Below are 18734 nucleotides of genomic sequence, written 5' to 3'. Positions count from 1 at the left end.
AAACCCCGGCGGCAAAGGGCTGAGGGGAGGCGGCAGCCCCCTGCGCAACACCACGGCTAGGATGCTCTGCTCCCTCAAACGCCGGTTAAGCCGTGGGCAATTCCAGTTTTGGGGGGCCGGGTGGGGTTGAACCCCTCGCCCGGCCGGAGGAGGGGAGCCCCGGTGCGTGCCACCCACGGCTGGGCTCCCCGCCACCAGCCCTGCACCCCTCCCCGGTCCCCCTGGGGGAATTTCTAGGGTGAAACCACAGTTAGAAGAATTAAACCATCAAGGTGGCAAAAAGGACCCGCTCCCCATCTTCTGCCGGCGAGCGACGCGGCAACGCCGGCACCATCCCTCCTCCCGAGCCCCCTCCGCGGGCAGCTCCCGCCTGCGCCGGCATCACCCCCACCAAACCAGCACGGGAACGTCACCGGCCCGCGGGACACCGGGGGGTTCACCGTGAGTGCCGAGACGCGGGAGCGGGGTGCGGCAGAAGGTCATGCAGCCCTTCCGCAAAGCAGCGGGACGGTGGTGTTAATTGGCGCTAACGAGGAGGAGAGGGGCTGGCTTCTACGCTATATGGCAGCTGCAGGTAACTTGTATGCTTACACTCCGTTTTCTTTAAAGGTGCTTGGTATAACTTTAGATATATAATATACATGTAATATTGCTAATAGTCAAGCATAAGAATAAAGGTGCAGACATACCATAAATACTGATGCTTTGATTTTACACTATCAGACCTAGATGAATGCAGTTTCCTATTCACATTATAAAGCAGCCCCAAATTCTATAATTTAAAATAGTGTCGTAAACAAAGAGGAGGAAGGAGTCGGTTATGATCTGATCTTCTTAATCTGTTTTCCTTGGAAAAAATGATCAAAAAATTCTAAGGCACTCAGGAAAGCCGCATACAATCGATGGACTGCTCTGTTCTCACCTTACATTCAGTATTTTAAAGGGGTTACTTTTTTTTTTTGTTGGTTTTTTTGTTTTTTCGGAAGAATACAATCATTACCATATAACATTTTCAAACATATCATTAATCCTCCACACACAGGAAACATTAGTGCAAAATGCTTGCCCTCATCTACCAGATAAGGAAAAACCCAACGCCCTTCACATTTCAGAAGTTTGCCTTCCTAATAATAATAATTAATAAAACAAACAAACCCAAATAAAAAAAAAAAAAAAAAGAAAGAAAAAGAAAGAAAAAACCCCAAAAATATACAGGAAGTTGTGCTAGGTATAAAAATATATATTTTCACTGTGCAACTTGACTCTCTTCAGACTCTCTGTCCTAAGCCATTCAAGTACTTCTGCTGCTGCCCCCGCCGGGGTGGCCCCGCCGGCCGGGGCCATCTGTCTGGGCGCGGGTTTGGTCCAGAATTAATTCCTACAGCCAACTGCGAACCCCGGCTGGAGGGCTCGGCCTGCTCACCAAACCCCAGCAAGTGCCAAAAAAGGAGGAGGAATCCTTTGCAATATCTTTTATATATATATATATGCACACAGACACATACAGAAGGGACTACTTTTGATCTCCGACACCCGGATCCGCTCCCAGCTTGCCTCAAACTTTTGGCAAACCCAAACTTTTGGGGAGGCGATGGGGGAATCAGGAGGGTCCTCAGCCAAACCTGACCCCCCCGAGCCCCGCCAACCCGGCTGAGCTGCCCAAGAGCTGGCTCCCCCAGCAGCCGCTCCCGGGGGACGGGGACACCCCCAGGGATAAGGAGCTGGACCGCTCCATCACCTTGGGGATGTCCAGGGAAGAAGCCACCCCAAGCTCAGCCCAGTGGTTCCCAGTACACCCCCTGCTCACGTTTGTCCTCTGGCTGTGTGCCCCCAGTGTGGGTAAGCACCGACGGGCATCACCGCGCAGAAGGAGCCTCCTCCCACGGCGCTGCCGGGCAGGGGACGAGCTGCACCGGCTCCGAGCTTCGGCAAAAGCACGAGTTCTGTTTGCTGACGTGGGTAAAGTGCAAATAGAGCCCCCGGCCGTGCTCGTCCCCACTCCCCGAAGCATCGCGCACGCCTGCACCGGCTCATCACGCCGCCACCCGCACCAGCCCCCCCACACCGCCCGGCAGCAGGGCACCCGGTCCGGGGCGTCACGGTCCGCCCAAGCCAAGCCGTGCCAAAACCCGAGAGCTGTGCAAGACGTGAGGCAGAAACCACCCCGTCATTGATTTTTTTTTTCTCAGGGCAAGGAGCAGTGGAACAGGCTAAGCGCCGGGCAGCTTTGTTATTACGATGCAAAAAACTGCTTCAAGTATCGAAGAAAACAAAACAAATGGCCAAAAGTTGGGTTATCCTCTCCCCTCTCCCCCTTTCCCAATGGAAATACAAAGAAGGAAGAAAACCCTGAGCAAAGCGCTGTCTGGATTCAGGAACCAAAGCAGGAAAGAAAAGAAGAGCACAGCCACAGTAGCCTTCAAAAGTGACTCTCGGTGCACCTTGCACTTGTTCATAGTCCCAAATGTGTTAAAGAACAAGCTGCAAATATCATTAAAGCAGGCCATTCAGTCACAGTAAAAGTAATAATTAAAAAAGAAAAGAAAAAAAGCCATACTTGGCTTTCACGTCACTGCCTCCATCCCTTGGGGGCACCCCGGCCTCAGCATCCCCGTGGGTGCCCGGCACCCCCCAGTCTGGCGGCAGCACCCAGGGCAAAGCTGCAGCGAGCAGGGATGGGCAGCGACTGCGCCCAGCGCCCTGCAGGAGCCGGGGCTGCAGAAAGGATTACGGTCACTTTGGGGGATTTCTAAGGGCAAGCGGGCAGAGCCGATGCAGGCAGGAGGCAGCGAGCCGGGGGTGAGCTGGTACTCACTGCCCCGCCAGGCTCTGGGGGCACCTGCAGGTCCCATCCCAGCGCCCGCACCAGCGAGCCGAGGCCAGCTGGGGCCACCAAACCCAACACAGCCGGACATCAGCTTTCAACAACAACAACAAAAAAAAAAAAAGACAAATAACTCAACATTGGGCTTTTCCCCAGAAGGGCCTGTCTGGAGGATGAGCAAGAGGCGAAACGCTTCCTCCTCCCCAAAACCTCTTCACAGAAGGGCACAAAGCTGATTTTTTTTTTTTTTTTTTTTTTAAACTTTTTTGCATCCAGTACACTCCGAATTATTAAAAAGTGAGAGCCTGGTTGGCCTGGGGAGGAGGGAAGGGGGCAGTGGGTGAGCCCCGCACACCAGCCGCTGCACCGCGCTCTGCCTCCGATGCGGATGCTGCTGGGAGCCGATGCCGAGACTTCCCTGTTCCATGCCCTTTGGAGCAAGAACAATGTGCTTTCCGTGCTCGGATTCTACTCCAAAGCCCTTTGCAGGCAGCTGAGGGGGGCTAGTCCCCCCCAAAGGAGGTGGCCCCCGGACTTGGTCCGTCTGCCTGCATGCCCTGTTGCGGTGGGGTGCAGTGGGGTGACGTGAGCCCGTTCACCCAAGAAGCGGGCGACGTGAAGGTGCAAGCAAGGAGAAGCAAACGAAAAGGAGTCGCTGGGAGGGAGGGAGAGAGAAACTAAACCCAAAACCCAGCCGTATGGGGAAAAAAACCGACAACAACCACAACACCGGCCAGGGTCTCCACCTGCATCCCACGCAGTCCTCCCGACACATGCAAGCCTGAACTCCCACAGAACCATCCCTGCTCCCGGGAACTGGATAAAACTCCCCGAGACAACGGCACCGAGTCCCTGCCAGCCTCCGGCAGCGGCTGGGCACCGCAGCACCCTGCCCTGCAGCACCCACAGCAAGGGGCTCCCTCCGACACCAGAAGCCTGTAACGATTTCCCCCACCCTGTCCCACTTGGCTAGAGCCCTTCTGCTAGAGACAAACATCGCCAGTCACAGCACTTGTACCCTAACACACCTTGCTTTCCTGTTAAGTGACGGTAAAACTTTCTTTAGAGGACAAGGTTAACGATGGCTTTACTTCTGAGCTGAGTAATGGATGGGGTGGTGATGACAGGGGGTGGTGGTGGTTGGGGGGGGTGGCTAGCTTTTCTCCTCCCCTTCTTAAAATAAAAGAAAACAAAAGGAAAAAAAAAAAGAAAAAGCTACAATCTTATAGACTAACCTCAGGAATATCAAAAAAGGAGCCCAATATTTTTTTTTTTTAAGTAGGTCGCCACAGACCTAGTCGTTTACAGTATAACGAATGCGATTATTTCCTTCATAAATTTTAAATACAAGCAGAATAAAAATCACATTTTTTTCAGGCAACAGTAGCAGTTCAGTAGGTAAGTGGCTTGATCACATTTTTTGTTTTGTATTAGTAATGCATGCAAGCAGCTTTAGTATTACAGATCCCTTATAGGTCACGAAACGTTTGCTCTCTTTATAAAGTCCCTCCGTAAGTACCATCTTGTCTTCTCACGGGAGTTTCGGGCCGGCTGGAGGAGCCTGAACCTTGTTCAAAAGGTTGCGGAGTGCTTTGGGTATCCGATGCCATAGCATCTGTGGCAGCTGCCTCCTGTATCACAGAGCCAGCCCCTTCGGCATCCTCGCTCTGTTCGAAGGACTGGTTGGATCCATTGCTTAGCTCTACGTTCACTGTGTTAGTTCTCAAGGCTACTATAGTTCCTGAATCGCTCCTCCTTTCTGCATAGATTCGCTGCTCAAAGACCTGAGCAGTGTTGGGCTGGAATTCAGGATCCAGGGGGACACTGTTTGTGGTGGAGCCCATGACCGTGCGGTACATCTCCATCCCTTCTGGCAGCATGGACTTAATCTTCGGCAGCCAGCGTTTGCGGACCCGGCGGGCGTTGGTGCACATATCGGCTGCTATAACATTCATCTCGCTTTCCTTAAAGCTCGGGGCAAAATTCTGACAATACACTGCAAAGACAGGGATACATATAGCTGAGGATTCAGAGAAAGCAATACAAAGGCGGCCGCATCATCACAGCCTCTGCCCCGTCCTAGAGACCTGTCGCAAGGCTTAGCATGGGCTGATGCCATGGAGCGGAGGTTCACACATGGACCAGAGCTCTCGCAAGGAGAGACTTACAGACAAGGACTCCTCAGCTCGAGACAGAGATAATCAAGAAGGGATAAAACCAGAAGGCATACAAATCCCAGGTGGCACAGGGAAGGGGGCTGGAGAAGGACCACTCACTGCCCGGGGACCTAGCGAGCCCCAGAGGTACCAGGCTCCTGCCTGCAGGACCCAGCCTCCAGCCGGAGCGCGGCACCCACGGCCGCAGCATGCCGGGATGGCCAAAAGCGGAGATGGACACAGAAAAGGTCAACACGAACTCCTCAACAGTAGGTCCGTTAATGGCTCTTAAAACCACGGTGGTGCAGGCACAGCTGCGGGGCTGGAAAATGTCAGAGCTGCTCTCAACTGAGCAGAGAAGACTGCCCAAAGGACTGTCCTCTGCCTGTCCCACGCCTTGTGCTGGCCACTGCAGGGCCAACCAGCGCTGCACGGACCACCGGCCCGGCCAGCGCGGCTGCTCCGGTGTCCCACCAGCAGCCCATCAGCTGGCACGTACCCTGCAGAAGCCCAGCAATACCTCGGCCGCAGCCCTGCTCCTCCACGGGCACTGAGGACCTGACGTTATGGAGCAACATCCAAGGAACTGCCATGGTGAAAATTATCAACTAAAGCTTGTGTGCAGGGTAAAATTCAGGCAGTATCTTATGCCCTGACACATGACAGCATGTCGTAGGCACTGTCACTGGACAGCGATGCCTTTCCAACCTCCGAAGGTATTTGCAAGCCTTAGCAAGGACCAAGGCTGGAAGGTCCAGGCCCAGGGCTCTCCAGGGTGAAGCTGCTAACAGGGAGGCTGTCTCAGGAGAGCACCATGCACAAGCTATGGGCAAGCACCAACAGCACAGTCTAGTGATTTTGTCTTTATGTATTGAGCATCTGCCATCTTATCCCTTTTCTCCATGTGCTACAGATCTCAGAGGGTGGCTGGAAGGCCCCTGGAGTTCAGCAGCACAGCAACAATTAGGGAGAGGGAAGATTTATCTTCCAAATCTTAAAAATAAAAAATAGAAAAAAAAAAATTGCTTAGAGTTTCATTTTCCAGTGCAATAATATTTACATAAAGATTTACTATCCAGAATCCAGCGAGGGTGAGAGAACACATTGCTTTCCACTGTATATCAAGCCCATGGTAAACAGGCTTCGCTGCACTAACCCGTCAGGGTTTCCTACACCACCCAGGTCCTCACTCACCAGCAGGCACCTTTCGTCCCACAGCATGCTCCTTGTATTCAATACTGACTGCAAGAGCCAAATATTTAACCATTTGTTTCTGGTGCCTGCCATAAATAATTAAACTACCTTGATGGACGTAACAAAACTCTCCTTTTCTTGTATAAACACCAGGCGTCAGGCACAAATACGCACAGTGAAGCAGGTAGCCCTGTACAGCCCAGCCCTGGCTAAAGTTCGGGCGCCGTGTAATCATGCAAACACAGGGGATCTTACCTGCAGGACAGCAGAAGGGGTGTTAAACAGCTGAACCTTTTGAACCCCCGGCTCTGAGACAGAGCTCAGCAGCTCTACAGAAAGACAGACCGACTAGCCGAGCCGCGTGGCACGATGCAGAACTTTGTTTGCAGTTCAAACGTTAAAACCAAAAACTCCTGTTGCTTTATGCAATCTTTTAGAAAGGCAATTATTTGCAGCAGGCCTCCCATTTGATGTATTGTAAGAAAAGAAAAAAGTCTACAAAATATATTCAAGGAAACAGACTGTAAAACTAACAGAAAGCCTGCCAGCAAGATGGAGAGCAGATCCTCCCACGCTACCAGGGCTGAAGCAGCCAGTGGATTCCCTGATTCCTGGGGGGCCACTTACTGCCGAAGACCAACAGCCCCAAAAGCCCAGGGCACCGCAAAGCACGGCCGCTCTCGGGCACCGCCACAGCCGGGGCACAGCGGGGCCAGCACCGCTGAGAGATGTGCGGAGGACGTCTCTGGGAGATGGATCGGAGCTGTACGCTCTGCTCCTGTAAACCAGGGGATCTGGCAGAGCCCTGTACTCGGATGAATCCGAATGCGAGCCGGAGCCCAAGGGGCATAAAAAGCCAGCACACGGAGACAGCCTGTTTCAGCGGTATCAAGCTCTGAATGTTGCCAAAAACATCATTTCAATTTCCTTCTTAGAGCACCTATCAATAAAATAATTAACTGCAAAATTAGTGCTTTAAAATATAGCAAAACAGTCAAGTAGCAATAATGTTTTATATTAAGATACTGCAAAAAAACACCAAAAATTAACTTCAGCCCCCCAAAATGATGCAAAATAAAAAATAAATTAATTTTCCTATAACCTAATTTCAGCATATATAGTTCCCATTATTACGCAACAGAGATGGCCTTCCCTGCTTAGGTTTCGGCTTTGCTCTCGGCATGCTGTTCCAACAGAGCAGCAGTAAATCTCTCTCCTTACATTTGACTGCATTAAGAACCCTGCTGTCCAGGGGCTTCCTGCTGGGATCGCTCGTGGAGGACCGGATTCCAGTTCCGCAGCTGTTGGCAAGCGTGTTCCTGCAAGAAAGGCAAAGGAAGATCCTTACACCGGGGACTCCGGGGACAGCCACTGCCTTCTCCTCTTCCCTTTAGGTTCTTATGGAGGGATCACGTTACACGATTTTAAGGTAAGGAATTGGAAAACTTGGTGCTTAGGTTCAAGCATCATTAAGAAAAAGCACAGAAATCAGTGCAGCATAAACAGAGGATGAAGCACTCATTACAAATTATCTATCAACGTGGTTAAAACACCAGAAAATAAACTAAATCCCTTGGGAGAGCACAAAGAGCAAGAGGACATACCGATCAAAGAAGGTGGCCAGAAGACGTCTCAGAAGGACCTTGTGTTTGACACCGGCACATAAGTGGCAATTCATCAGCTGCCCCCGGGTGATGTAAACACCTGAGCCTGGAAGGGTTGGAGAGGGAGAATTCAAAATTAAACCCTTGCCTCGCTGACAGCACCGCCTCCGAGCCACCAACAAACCGCTCCTCCTGCGCTGGTCGGTCCTGACGCTGGTGTGACACGGGAGGGAGCGTGTTCTTCACGTGCTGCTATGAAAGCCCAACAAGGACGGCAGGATTTTTGGAAAAGCCTAGCAGGGACGGTTATCGCAGTCCCTCAGGGCCTTGGCAAGTCCCAGGTAATAATAATTCCTAATTTTATCCATACAGAAAGGAAGTCTATGGAAATTAAATGAAAGGACTCTTTTTTTTTTTTTTTTTGCAAAGACACACAGCGTAAGGCTTTATTCTGTGATTTTATATGTACAGAACAGATTCATTCTTTCTGAAGGAAGAAAACCCCAATCCATTTGGCCTTTTCTTTTCTCAAGTGAAAGACTGTAGAACATATAACTAGAAAGAAAGGAAAAAACCCTGTCTAGCACAGAAAAGGTACTCGGTTACACTACAGATCTGTTTCCAAAAACCCCAGCCCATCACCTCTTGATACTTCTGGTGAGCAGGGAATTTTCCTTCTAATGCATGGGAATTGTTGACTTTGAAATACCCTGCCTTTAAGGATCTTCTCCAGAAGAAAAAGGAGCCCCTGCCAAAGCGGCTTTACACGTCCAAGGGTTTGGCAGTGCTTTAGAGCAGGTTTCTTATCAAACCCTTTTACTTTGCACAGAGCTCACACACACCAAACCGCTCCTGCCTCAGCATCGGCTTGCAGGGGGAGGTTATCCTATTTTTCAAGCGTACTGTTATACGAGAGGGTTTTGGTATTTGCTTTTAATTAAGATTAAATAATGGGTTGTATCTGGATCCAGAACACGCTCTGTTCTCAAGATATAAGAACATCTACTGGAGAAATAAAATTACCTCCTGGATTTCCAGGAAAGCCTACAGATGATTGTCCCTGATCTTCCGGATGAAGACAGAGCTGCAGAGCAGCCCACGCCGGCGGGCCGCGCCAGGGCAGGCGCCCAGCAGCTCCCCGAGCCCGACCCTCTGCCTGGGGACGGCAGCTGCCTGCACCTTCCCTGCCGCTGCAGGCAGCCCAGGCCACCGGTCCTGCCCCAGAAAACAGCAAGCATCGCTCCGGATCTCTGAGCCACCCCGCTTCTCGCCGTGTATCTTCCAGGTATTCTCTTCCAGGCACAGTATCTGTCCATCAGATGTACTACGATGACTGCAAGGCTTGTTGAAGACCCTCTCGGAGAGAGCTGCTGAAGTTTGCAGAATCAACCATGGCATGAAAAATCAGAGACAAAAGGAGAATACTCCAAAGGGAGAGTTGAGGAAAACTTTCGCTGCAGGATCCTCCTGCGTGCTGCGGGATCAAGGCCCCCCCCCTCCCCAGGTCTCACCAGGTTTGAGACAGGAATAAGCTTTCTTCAGCAGCGATATTTTAAGAGATAAGCCATCTGAGGGAACGCCAGACACTACCGAGGGTAACTTCACTTTAATAAATAAAAAATAACCGAGGCAGCCACTATCAGTTAGCGATATTAATCTACTTTTTTCCCCAGATTGAAAAATGTAAATCAAGCAGAGCTGCCTCAAGCCAATTTGCAGCTCTCACTGTGAAAATAACCTGCACTACTTGATGGTTTTAAGAAGTCTCACATAAAATGTAAATGGGTACAAAATGAATATTCCAGATACAAAATAAATACTTGTGGTTGTACGCTGTGCTGCGGCGTGTGCGTTTTATGCCTGCCTTCCATCAAAGACCCATCCTCCATCACATGGAAACCTTTCTGAGCATCCCCCGAAATTCAGATTCCTTCTACAGACTGAAAATAAAATCATGCTACTCACTAAGAGATAAATGACCAGAAAGAAAGGACAACTGATTTGGATTGATTGCGCTGCCACACATCCTTTTTGTACCAAGGGCTTTACAGGTATTAATTAAACCTCCCCGCCTGGGCAGCAGGTACGGGCTGTCGTGCAGAGATCACTTCATCTAAACATAGCTACATCCAAGGGAAAACACTTCACAACAGCGCGGGCTAGAAGCTGAGAGGACCACTGCAGCAAAGTGAAGCTGGGGGGAACTTATAAAAGCAGAATATAGTGATTTAAACTGGAATTTGACCTGGACACCCCAGTCAAACATCCATCATCTGTACAGCGCTCGGGGTACCCGGGCTGCAGCCTGGCACAGCCACCATTTCACGGTACTGGATTGCACTCTTTATCCAGCTCTACAACACCAGTATCATTAACAGCTAAACAGCACCATCTTCCACCTCAAGTTGGCCATAAATCTGTTATAGAGAAGTAGTGAATTCTCCCAATGTTGTAAATTCCCCCCACAATGAAAATAAAGATAGAAGAAAGGACAAAACCCAATTCCTTCTCTTCCTTCTTACTGCAGCGTTTGACCATTTAGTAACACCCCCAATTTTTAAAAAACTTTTACAGGTTTTTCAAAGCTTGTTCACTGACACAAATTTTATCTCCATTGCTTTGTAAATCTTATAATGCGATAGGATTTTTTTGGGTTTTTTTTTTTTAGATCTGTGCATCTAAATCAAAAAACAATTGCGATGCAGCCCACACCAATCAGGAAGAACACAAGCTGGAGAATTCAATTAAAATGCTAAATTAATTCAATTGAATAAATCCTGTTAATGACACATTTTTCTATCAGCAAATTGAAGGAAACTTAGAACTTTTTAGAAGATGATTGGTGATGAATAATCCAGAAAGACACAGCAAGGGCACACAAGATGCACGATTCCAGCAACGGCGCAAGCAAGATGAAGAACACATTTCAAGAAGAAAAACATCAGCGATCCCCAGGCATTCTCAAGCAAAGAAAAGTTACCCCCTCATTACCTGCAACGAGCTCAAGTTTTTCTCCAGGATCTCCCTCCGAGTAGAGTTTTGGGTGGCAACGGTATCCGATTTGACTGATAAGACTGGCTGGGAGAGCAACTAGATCCCGTCGTATGAGGACACAGGAGCGGTTCTCCAGTGGGATCTGCTCTGGCTTCTCTTGAGCAACTTAGAAATTAAAAGGGAAAACCATTAAAACAGTTTATTATGCAGGCACAACATTAACAGAAGGCCAGATTTTGACTTTTTCACGTAGCTGTTGGAAATACCCCTCCCTCCAGAAGTACAACCATTCGCCAGGGCTATCGGCCGCAGGGCAGCTACCACCTGAAAGCACGGAAAGATCTCCCGCTCTCCCCCATCATCTACCACAGCAGTCTCATATGCGCGTTCAGGTCCTGCGAGAGGGATCCTTTGAATCTAATTATGCTTTAACTTTTCCTAAGTTAATCATTTATGAAAACGGGGAACTCTGCACAGCTGGCATCGTTCTGCAAGTGCAGCATACGGAGCTGGCTTCCCCAAACACTCCCAGAAGAACGGGAGGTTACTTCACCAGGGCTTTCTAAAACAGGCAATAAATTGCCCGAGTTTGATAAATACCTGCCTCAGTACCATAACTACTTCTCTTGATGTTTTTTTCCTGCTGAAGTTAAAAGCCAGACTCTGCAGACACCCACTGCACCGAGAAAGGTCACCGTAGCCTCCCCCGAGGACAGCACCCACCAGCCACCTCCTGCAAGCTCCAACTCACCCTCCAAAGCGCCTTCTCTTACTCTGCCTTTTGCAGGCTAACGTTTCCTCTCAATAACAAGACAGACCCCAACCAACAAGCCAAAAAACGTTATTAAGCTGTGGCTTCAAAACCAAATTACTGGGTTTTGCCAGGACGCAGCTGTGACTTGCCCCAACGGACCATCCCTGGAGCCCACCACTGCCCATTAGCAACCATTAACGTTGAAAAGCTGGAAGTACCGAGCTGTCCTACCAGCACCGTGCAAGTCTGGGTCTTGTGGGCATACAGGGGATTTGCCTTCTAAAGCACATTTACAGTGCAAGTCCACAGGCTTGCTTAAAACTACGATTTTTGACAGCAAAAGAGGGCTGACATGGGTGTACATCAACTCCAGCTGCACTGGGACGTGGTGGGAGCAGTTACAGTTCTGAATTGCAGCCCAGCTCTACAATGATCCATCTTTTTTTCCAAAACTGTTTGATAATGTGGCAAGTGCCACACATAAAATCAAACCCAGCTCTGCCTCAATATCTGTGAATACAGAGAGAAGAAAAAACCCCAGCAATTAGCGTTTCTGAACTCAAAATGTCTCCTACTCAAGAGGTGTTTTTTCCTGCAATTATTTCAGTGTTCTGGGGGCCACTTTTCCTCTCTAGATAAAATAACAAGTTTTGCAGACTTGTTGCTGCAGTAACCAAAGGGCGATGGCTCCCGTACAATGGGAGCAGTGTTCTAACTAGGACATGCCCCACGACGCCGTGCTGTGCCGTGGCATCCTATCACAGGCACGGGGCTGGAAGCATCCCCACCCTCATCGCTCCCGCCTTCCCTAAAAAGTCGGAATACCAGGAAGATGCCCCCTCCTCGTGGAGCCGCACCGTGGCAGAGCAGCCCTTCCTTCAGTGATTAAGGACCAAACAGCAGCAGAACAATTCACGTGATGTTTTTGAACTAACTTCTCTTGCCATCACAGCCCGATTATCTATGCAAAGTGGCAGGGCTTTGTAGTGCTGATGTGCAGTCCCACTGACATACAGAATTGTCACCAACTGCAATATTTCCCTGTTTAATAGTGCCCCCAAGCATCCAGGCACCTTCTCCTTGGAGATGGGAGTCATCTTCTGCTCACACAGAGGAAGCATCTCAAAGACCTGCTATATTTCTGATGCTTTCAAAGAGTGCTAAGCAGAGTATATCCAATTAAATACTAGTGTTTTCCAGCTTAAACAAATTAAAAGCAAAAGGGCACTGGGTACGGGGGAACCAACACCCAGGGAGGGCCCGCTCTGCTGTCCTTCACAGGCTGTTTGGCTCTGGCAAGGCACGCTCACCAAGGCAGGCTACAGCACAAAGGCCACTGCAAAATAAATGGAAATCTCGAGGGGAGAGGAAGCAGCAGGAATGGACACCACAGTCGGCTCCCACCCAGAGTCCTCTGTAGGTTACACACAGGCTGAACTACAAGGTGAAATTATATATCCACCACATAGGAGCTATTGTTCTGCCGATAAATCCCAGAAACCAGACTGGGACGTCCAAGGTCCTCAACAGCAGCAGCAAGAGATAGGTGAATGATCCTATTAGGGGTAAAACAGAATTTGGCAACAGCTTTTTGTGCTAAATGCACGTCCCTGAGCTGTCAGACGACAGGACAGGTGAGGACGAGGCCGTGCCCGTGCACGGGGCTCCTGCTAATTGCAGGCAGCTCGTCAGGGCGAGCGCTCCGCAGCGCCGGGCTCTCCACGGAGCCACCGCTTCAGCTGCCCGGCAGGAGCAGGAAAACTACTGCAACCCCTCACAAGCACAACGCTCCGCCCAGGTTGTGTAAAACTGCATTTTTAATATTTCATTCTTACTTTTAACTAATGACTTCAGGTCAAAAGCGCCCACGATACTCATCACCACCTAAAAACCGGCAGATGTTAAGCTGCTGAAAGGAAGCTGGGCAGACCGATACGGATTCTCAGAAAGTTTTCTTAGAGGCTTCCAGTTATTTTTTAAGTGATATAAAGGCTGCGGGTCTCCAGGGAAAGCAGTTGCAATCAATACCCGAAATGAGACAGAGTTCAGAGGAGGAGAGGCAGGAGAAGGTCCTCGCAGCTTGTGACCCAGCATTGCTGTAATGGGAACAGAAGAGAACTCAGGCGCCAACAGCCATCAGCCATGCTCTCCTCCTGCCCGCTTCTTCGTCAAGACTGCTGTCATTGAAGAAATTAAACACCTACAACATCCAAGTGGCAAACAGCTACAGCGGACAAGGACAAACCTACCTGCTCTACCATTTTCCATAGGCAAACATTCAATAAAAAACAATTTTCAGGCCAAAGAGATCCTTAAGTAGCAATAATGAGGCAGGCAAGAGAAAGATCAGGACAAGCACTGTGCTCACGCTACCTTCCTGGAGAAGTTGTGAAGGATTTGGTGTCAAACCTGTTTCCTGAAAGCAAAGCAGCTTTTCAGGAAGACAATGCTGCCGCGCTGGTTGGTGACAATATTGCCTTGAAGAAATTCTTTGCTTTTGAAGACATTTCACTTCCTACACATGGAGCCATCGAGAAGTTTACATTTCTTCCTGTGAAATCAAATACTTCATAAAACAAACTAAAATTCAGGCTAAAAAGACCAAGTGTAACTCAATCCACTATTCTATTTTGGTTACATCTGTCCTGCTGGCTCGCTGTCTATAAATGTCTTATTAAACGTGGGCATGAATCATTTTTTGGACTTTGTTTCCATTAAAGCATTAGCACAAATTCAACGATACTAAACAAAAACGACCAAAGATTTCGGCCTTTCAGTGCCACCTCAATTCAGCAGATCGCAATCGGTTATGTAAAGAAGCAGGGCACAAGAGACACTTTGGTCCCATGTTTTCAAAGAAAGCCAGTCTGTTTGGCCTTTATGCTCTGAAGAACAGGATAGTATTCGCTTCTAATTAATTTGTATCTTCAGAGGGCAGCGGCTCCTTCCCTTTGAATGAAAGGGCAAACAATGTGAAGTATTGTTTAATACAGTTTTGTTCTCGACCAAGAAAGGAGCCTACCAGCTAGCTGAGAGGGGCAGGAAATCATTACAGAGGAAGCAATGAGAGCTGCCAGCCAAACACTGGTATATTTTATTTATTCAGATATACGCTTTCATCTCAAACTTATATGGATGCTGCAGCTGGCAACAAGTGGTCCAGAATGGGAAATATCGCGGGTTTTCTGGCTGAAGAAGCAGCCTCAAACCAACTCACCGGTCCATGCTCAGAGGAAAGCAGGAATTACTGGCGCTCCACGGCTCCAGGCTTTGCGTGATGCTAGGGGCACGTGTCCTCCTCATCCCTAAAATGTACCGTCTGGCTCAGAGGTCCGTTACACCACCTTCTTGCTGAGCCCATGATGGTTTTGGTGACGCCAGGACGGTTGCACATCCCACCCAAGGTGCCTGGGACCAGAGATGCTGAGCCCACACAGCTCCCGTTGACCCTCATCGGTGATGGGCAACAAGCTGCTCGTGCGAGTGTCCGGTGTCTGGCAGCGCTGGGAATTGCTGGGAATACGCACCTAGTGCCAGTATTCACTTATTTCCTTAGTTCCTGACAATCCAAACACCAGGGCTTCAAAATTATTCAGGAACCCCCAATTCCCACCAGTCTGGGTTCTCCTCTTGACCATTTACTGCATATAAACCTCAACATACGCCGGTGGGTAAGAAACAACTGTTTCTGTTTTAGGAACGGGATCTTGAGATACAGCAAGGTCAGAGTGACGGATCCCCACCCAAAAGTTAACGTTTACAGAGTCCCAACATGAAACCACAAGTCACGAGCCCCGGTCCACCGCAACGGTTACAAAACCATCTCCACCTGCTCCATCACCAGTCACCACGTATGCAAACACGTGGGTAATTCTCCCCTGTTCTCTACATGGCGAGAAGTTTCTTTTCAAACAACAATATTTTACAAACATTTTTATTCCGTTAGCCTATTTTCCACTGGCTACCCCAAAAATAGCATCCCTGCTGCAGCCCTGGCATCGCCAGCATCTGCCTGCATATGTAAACCTGTACCACAGAGGACACACGCACACACTGCGGGACAGATGTATGATATAGTCCTAACCGGGATAGTTTACGTTTTACAAATAGTACATTTATAACAACGTACTGGAATGCAGAGATTTGATTTGTGACCTATTTATACAGGGAGGTAATCTGGAATTAGTATAGGAAAAATATTACTGGTTTATAAATACCCCTATCTTGCCTTCGCTTCAGATCTCAGCCAGGAGTGAAACATCTGCCAGCCTAAAATTAAACATCTGTGTTTTACGGTGAGGAAACCAGGACTGGAAGTTTAACGCCAAAAAAGGGCAGAGGCTGCGCGCCCCTGGCATGAGGCTCTGCCTTCCTCCGGCTGCTCAGCACCGCGGCCGGCACCGGTCCCCATGCCAGGATAGGCGATGCTGGCGCTGGCCGGCTCCCGTCGGCACACAGCGGCACTTCCAGCAGCAGGGCTGTTTGCACCCCTCAACAAAAAGCCAAAGGAAAAGTGCTCTGGTGAATAAACAGGGCATCCTCTCCTGACCACTTTATTTCCTAAAAAAAACTCACAAGCTTTTTGCTCGCGAGCATCCCCCCGTGCGCAGCACAGTGTCAGGCTGGCCACCGCATGGCACTGGTCCTCGCAGGATCAGATCACCATTCCCGCAGTTAGAACCAGCTACTTTATTACGGCTGCAATTATCTGGCGTCGCGAGCCGTGATTTACATCGTTGCTGCGTGTCGTTCCCAGGCTTGGTTCGGGATGCTGCACAGGCTGCACCAGAGCCGCTCATTATGGATTCTGGGTTGTTTCTTGCCCTTTTTCCTTACTGTCAGGAATCAGAGGCCAGGACAGAAAACTATTCTCCCAGCTAATTACCACAACTATTCTATAATGGCTATTTTAGATGAATTTTTAATGAAGTGTGCTCTTGTCAGTTCAGGATTTCATAACTTTCAAGTCCAGTCTTTACATTCCAGCCATTTGCTGCATAAAGATTTTTCTTCTCCCCTGCAATCCAGCGCAGCAGGAGCAGGGGAGGAGGACGGACCCTCGCACAACTTTGCTTGTGCCTGTCAAAATTAAATTAACTGCATCTGCTAAGCAGCAAGCTGACTGACAAGAACGCGGTTCAGCGCAGAAAAACGCCGAGCATCTGCAAGTCCTGCTGAAACCCACTTCAGATCAGGCCCACGACGCTGTAATTAACAAGGATAAAAATACTTTGCTTTTGTTTAATATTTTCTGGAGTTATGCATTCCTCAGATTAGATGCTAGAAATCTCATTAAGTCTCACTCGTGTCCTCAAGGCCCACATGTTCTCCACAACCAGACCTAGTTACAGAATAAGGAGCCATTTTACCACGATGCTCGCAGCCTGCCACAGCAGCAGGCGGGCGCGGGGACGGCGGCGGTGACACTGCAGCCACCAAACGTGGCCAGAGGCCGGTGGGAGCCGACACACGTTTTCCTACATCCCTCCGCAAGCTGCCACCCTGTCTACCAACACTTAAACCTAACCTTCCCATTGGCCCGTGTTTAAGACCGGGCTTATCCTTTCATTTATCTGCTGCTCCTTTTGCAGGTCTAACACCTTTCCTGGTCCATCACACCGGTGCCACCACTGCAGGAGGCACACCGCTTAACAAGACCTCCTCCTCACTCCCTCTACCACCATCAAACCCTTGGCCAATGTGATGATGTGCTCCTTGTCTCTCTGATCCCGGCTTTGGAGATTCGGCGTGGTTCTGACTATAAAAAGGGGTGAACAAAAATAAATAAAAAAAACCCCCAGCCTTGGGGCAAGAAGAGGCTTCGTGACCCCCTGGGCTCGGCGGAGTCCTGCCGAGCACCTTCCCCTGCCCCAGTCTTGGGAGCGGTGGGTGGGGATGCTCAAGGTGGGGGATGCTCAAGGGAAGCAGAGAACATCAGCCACCAGCGTCCCACCACACACTCGCTGGCATTAGCTCAGTCAACGCTTCAGCTGGGGAATGAAAAAGTGGAGGAAAAGGAAGAAAAAAAAAACAAACCCTCTCTGAAATTCAGGGCTTCATCTGCTGTGCTCTTCTTTGGCTTTGTTTTTGTTTTTACAAACGGGGCTCTTGGAAACCTTGGCAATCACTATTTTAAAGGGCTGCCTCCTCCCCCAGGCCTTTGTAAGGCTGTCGGGATCTACATGCCAGGAGCAGGATTAGCTGGCTTCTCTCTTCCATCTTATGGTTTTATTATTCTGCACCTTTTGAGGGTACAGTTTATCCCAAGTAATTAAAACACAGTTAGCTGTACAAGTCCAAACCATAATGGAATAGCTTAGGTTTTATTTTTTTTAATCTCTTTTTTGTGTGCCCTCTTTTCCAGGAAGCCTGATACTATAGCTGGCTTATTTAAAACAGGAAACTCGCTTGAAATGTGCTGGTGTGGAAGAGGTATTTTAGCAGAAATGTGGTATATTAGAGCCTTACAGTGGAGCTGGGCAGTGCCGCGCTCCCGACCTGCTTCCTCCCCGCATGGCCCCTGCCTCAGCATCACGACGTGGTTTAAGTCTTCCCCCTACAGAAACCAAGCAGGAAAACTTCGCTGCGAGATGCCCGGCTCCAGCGCGAGGCCTGGACGGCTGCAGCATCTCCAGCGATGCCCGAAAAAGCTGCTCGTATTTTTGCTTTTCCAACTGGGACGACTCCTGCGCCGCAAGAATTAGGTACAGCCTAATAGCTGCTGCCTGCACCGTCCTGGGGCTGGTCCTGCCCTCGCCTTCTGAATTTATTTTGTTCTGTTACTGCACGAACTGGCTCCATGACAGGGAAGGAAAACACCACGTCCAAGGGTATAATCCCATTGCTCTGAGGAATAACGCTGCGAGCCCTGGCGCTGAAGGCAAACTCACATTACTCACTGCATGCTCTACAGCGGGGAAGCGCAAAGCAAAATAAAAACAAAACCAGTGTGCGGGAAAACAGCCTGATTTCTGTTCTGTCTGGCTCTAACAGCAGCTGGGGCACGGGGCCCAGCTCCTGCCGGGGGGGTGGCTGAGGAGGAGACCCCGACCTTGTCCCCATCCCCTGATCCCACTCCTCCTCGCCCGCCCGGTACCAACCGCTGGGACTTGAAGTACGGCAGAGAGAGCAGACAGGCTTTTGAGGCTCATTTTCTACAACTGGCTTGTCCACTTTTCTCAGCAAATATTTCTAATATTAAAACAGTA

At 49.5% G+C, this 18734-nt stretch overlaps 1 protein-coding gene across 1 annotated transcript in view; it reads right to left on the bottom strand.

The window, feature by feature from the left end:
* Window positions 1–4127: 4127 nt before the first annotated feature.
* Window positions 4128–18734, bottom strand: part of NACC2 (NACC family member 2) — a 58708-nt gene continuing 44101 nt past the window's right edge. The window contains exons 3-6 of the mRNA XM_050908083.1: window positions 10770–10937; window positions 7779–7884; window positions 7396–7493; window positions 4128–4820 (exon numbers count right to left, since the gene is read on the bottom strand). Of these exons, the coding sequence (XP_050764040.1) occupies window positions 4321–4820; window positions 7396–7493; window positions 7779–7884; window positions 10770–10937 (872 nt within the window). The 3' untranslated portion in view covers window positions 4128–4320. The remainder of the gene's footprint in view (window positions 4821–7395; window positions 7494–7778; window positions 7885–10769; window positions 10938–18734) is intronic.

This window comes from Gymnogyps californianus, chromosome 18 (genome assembly GCF_018139145.2).
Source record: "Gymnogyps californianus isolate 813 chromosome 18, ASM1813914v2, whole genome shotgun sequence".
Lineage (NCBI taxonomy): Eukaryota > Metazoa > Chordata > Aves > Accipitriformes > Cathartidae > Gymnogyps > Gymnogyps californianus.
This window is presented reverse-complemented; position numbering and strand designations above follow the sequence as displayed.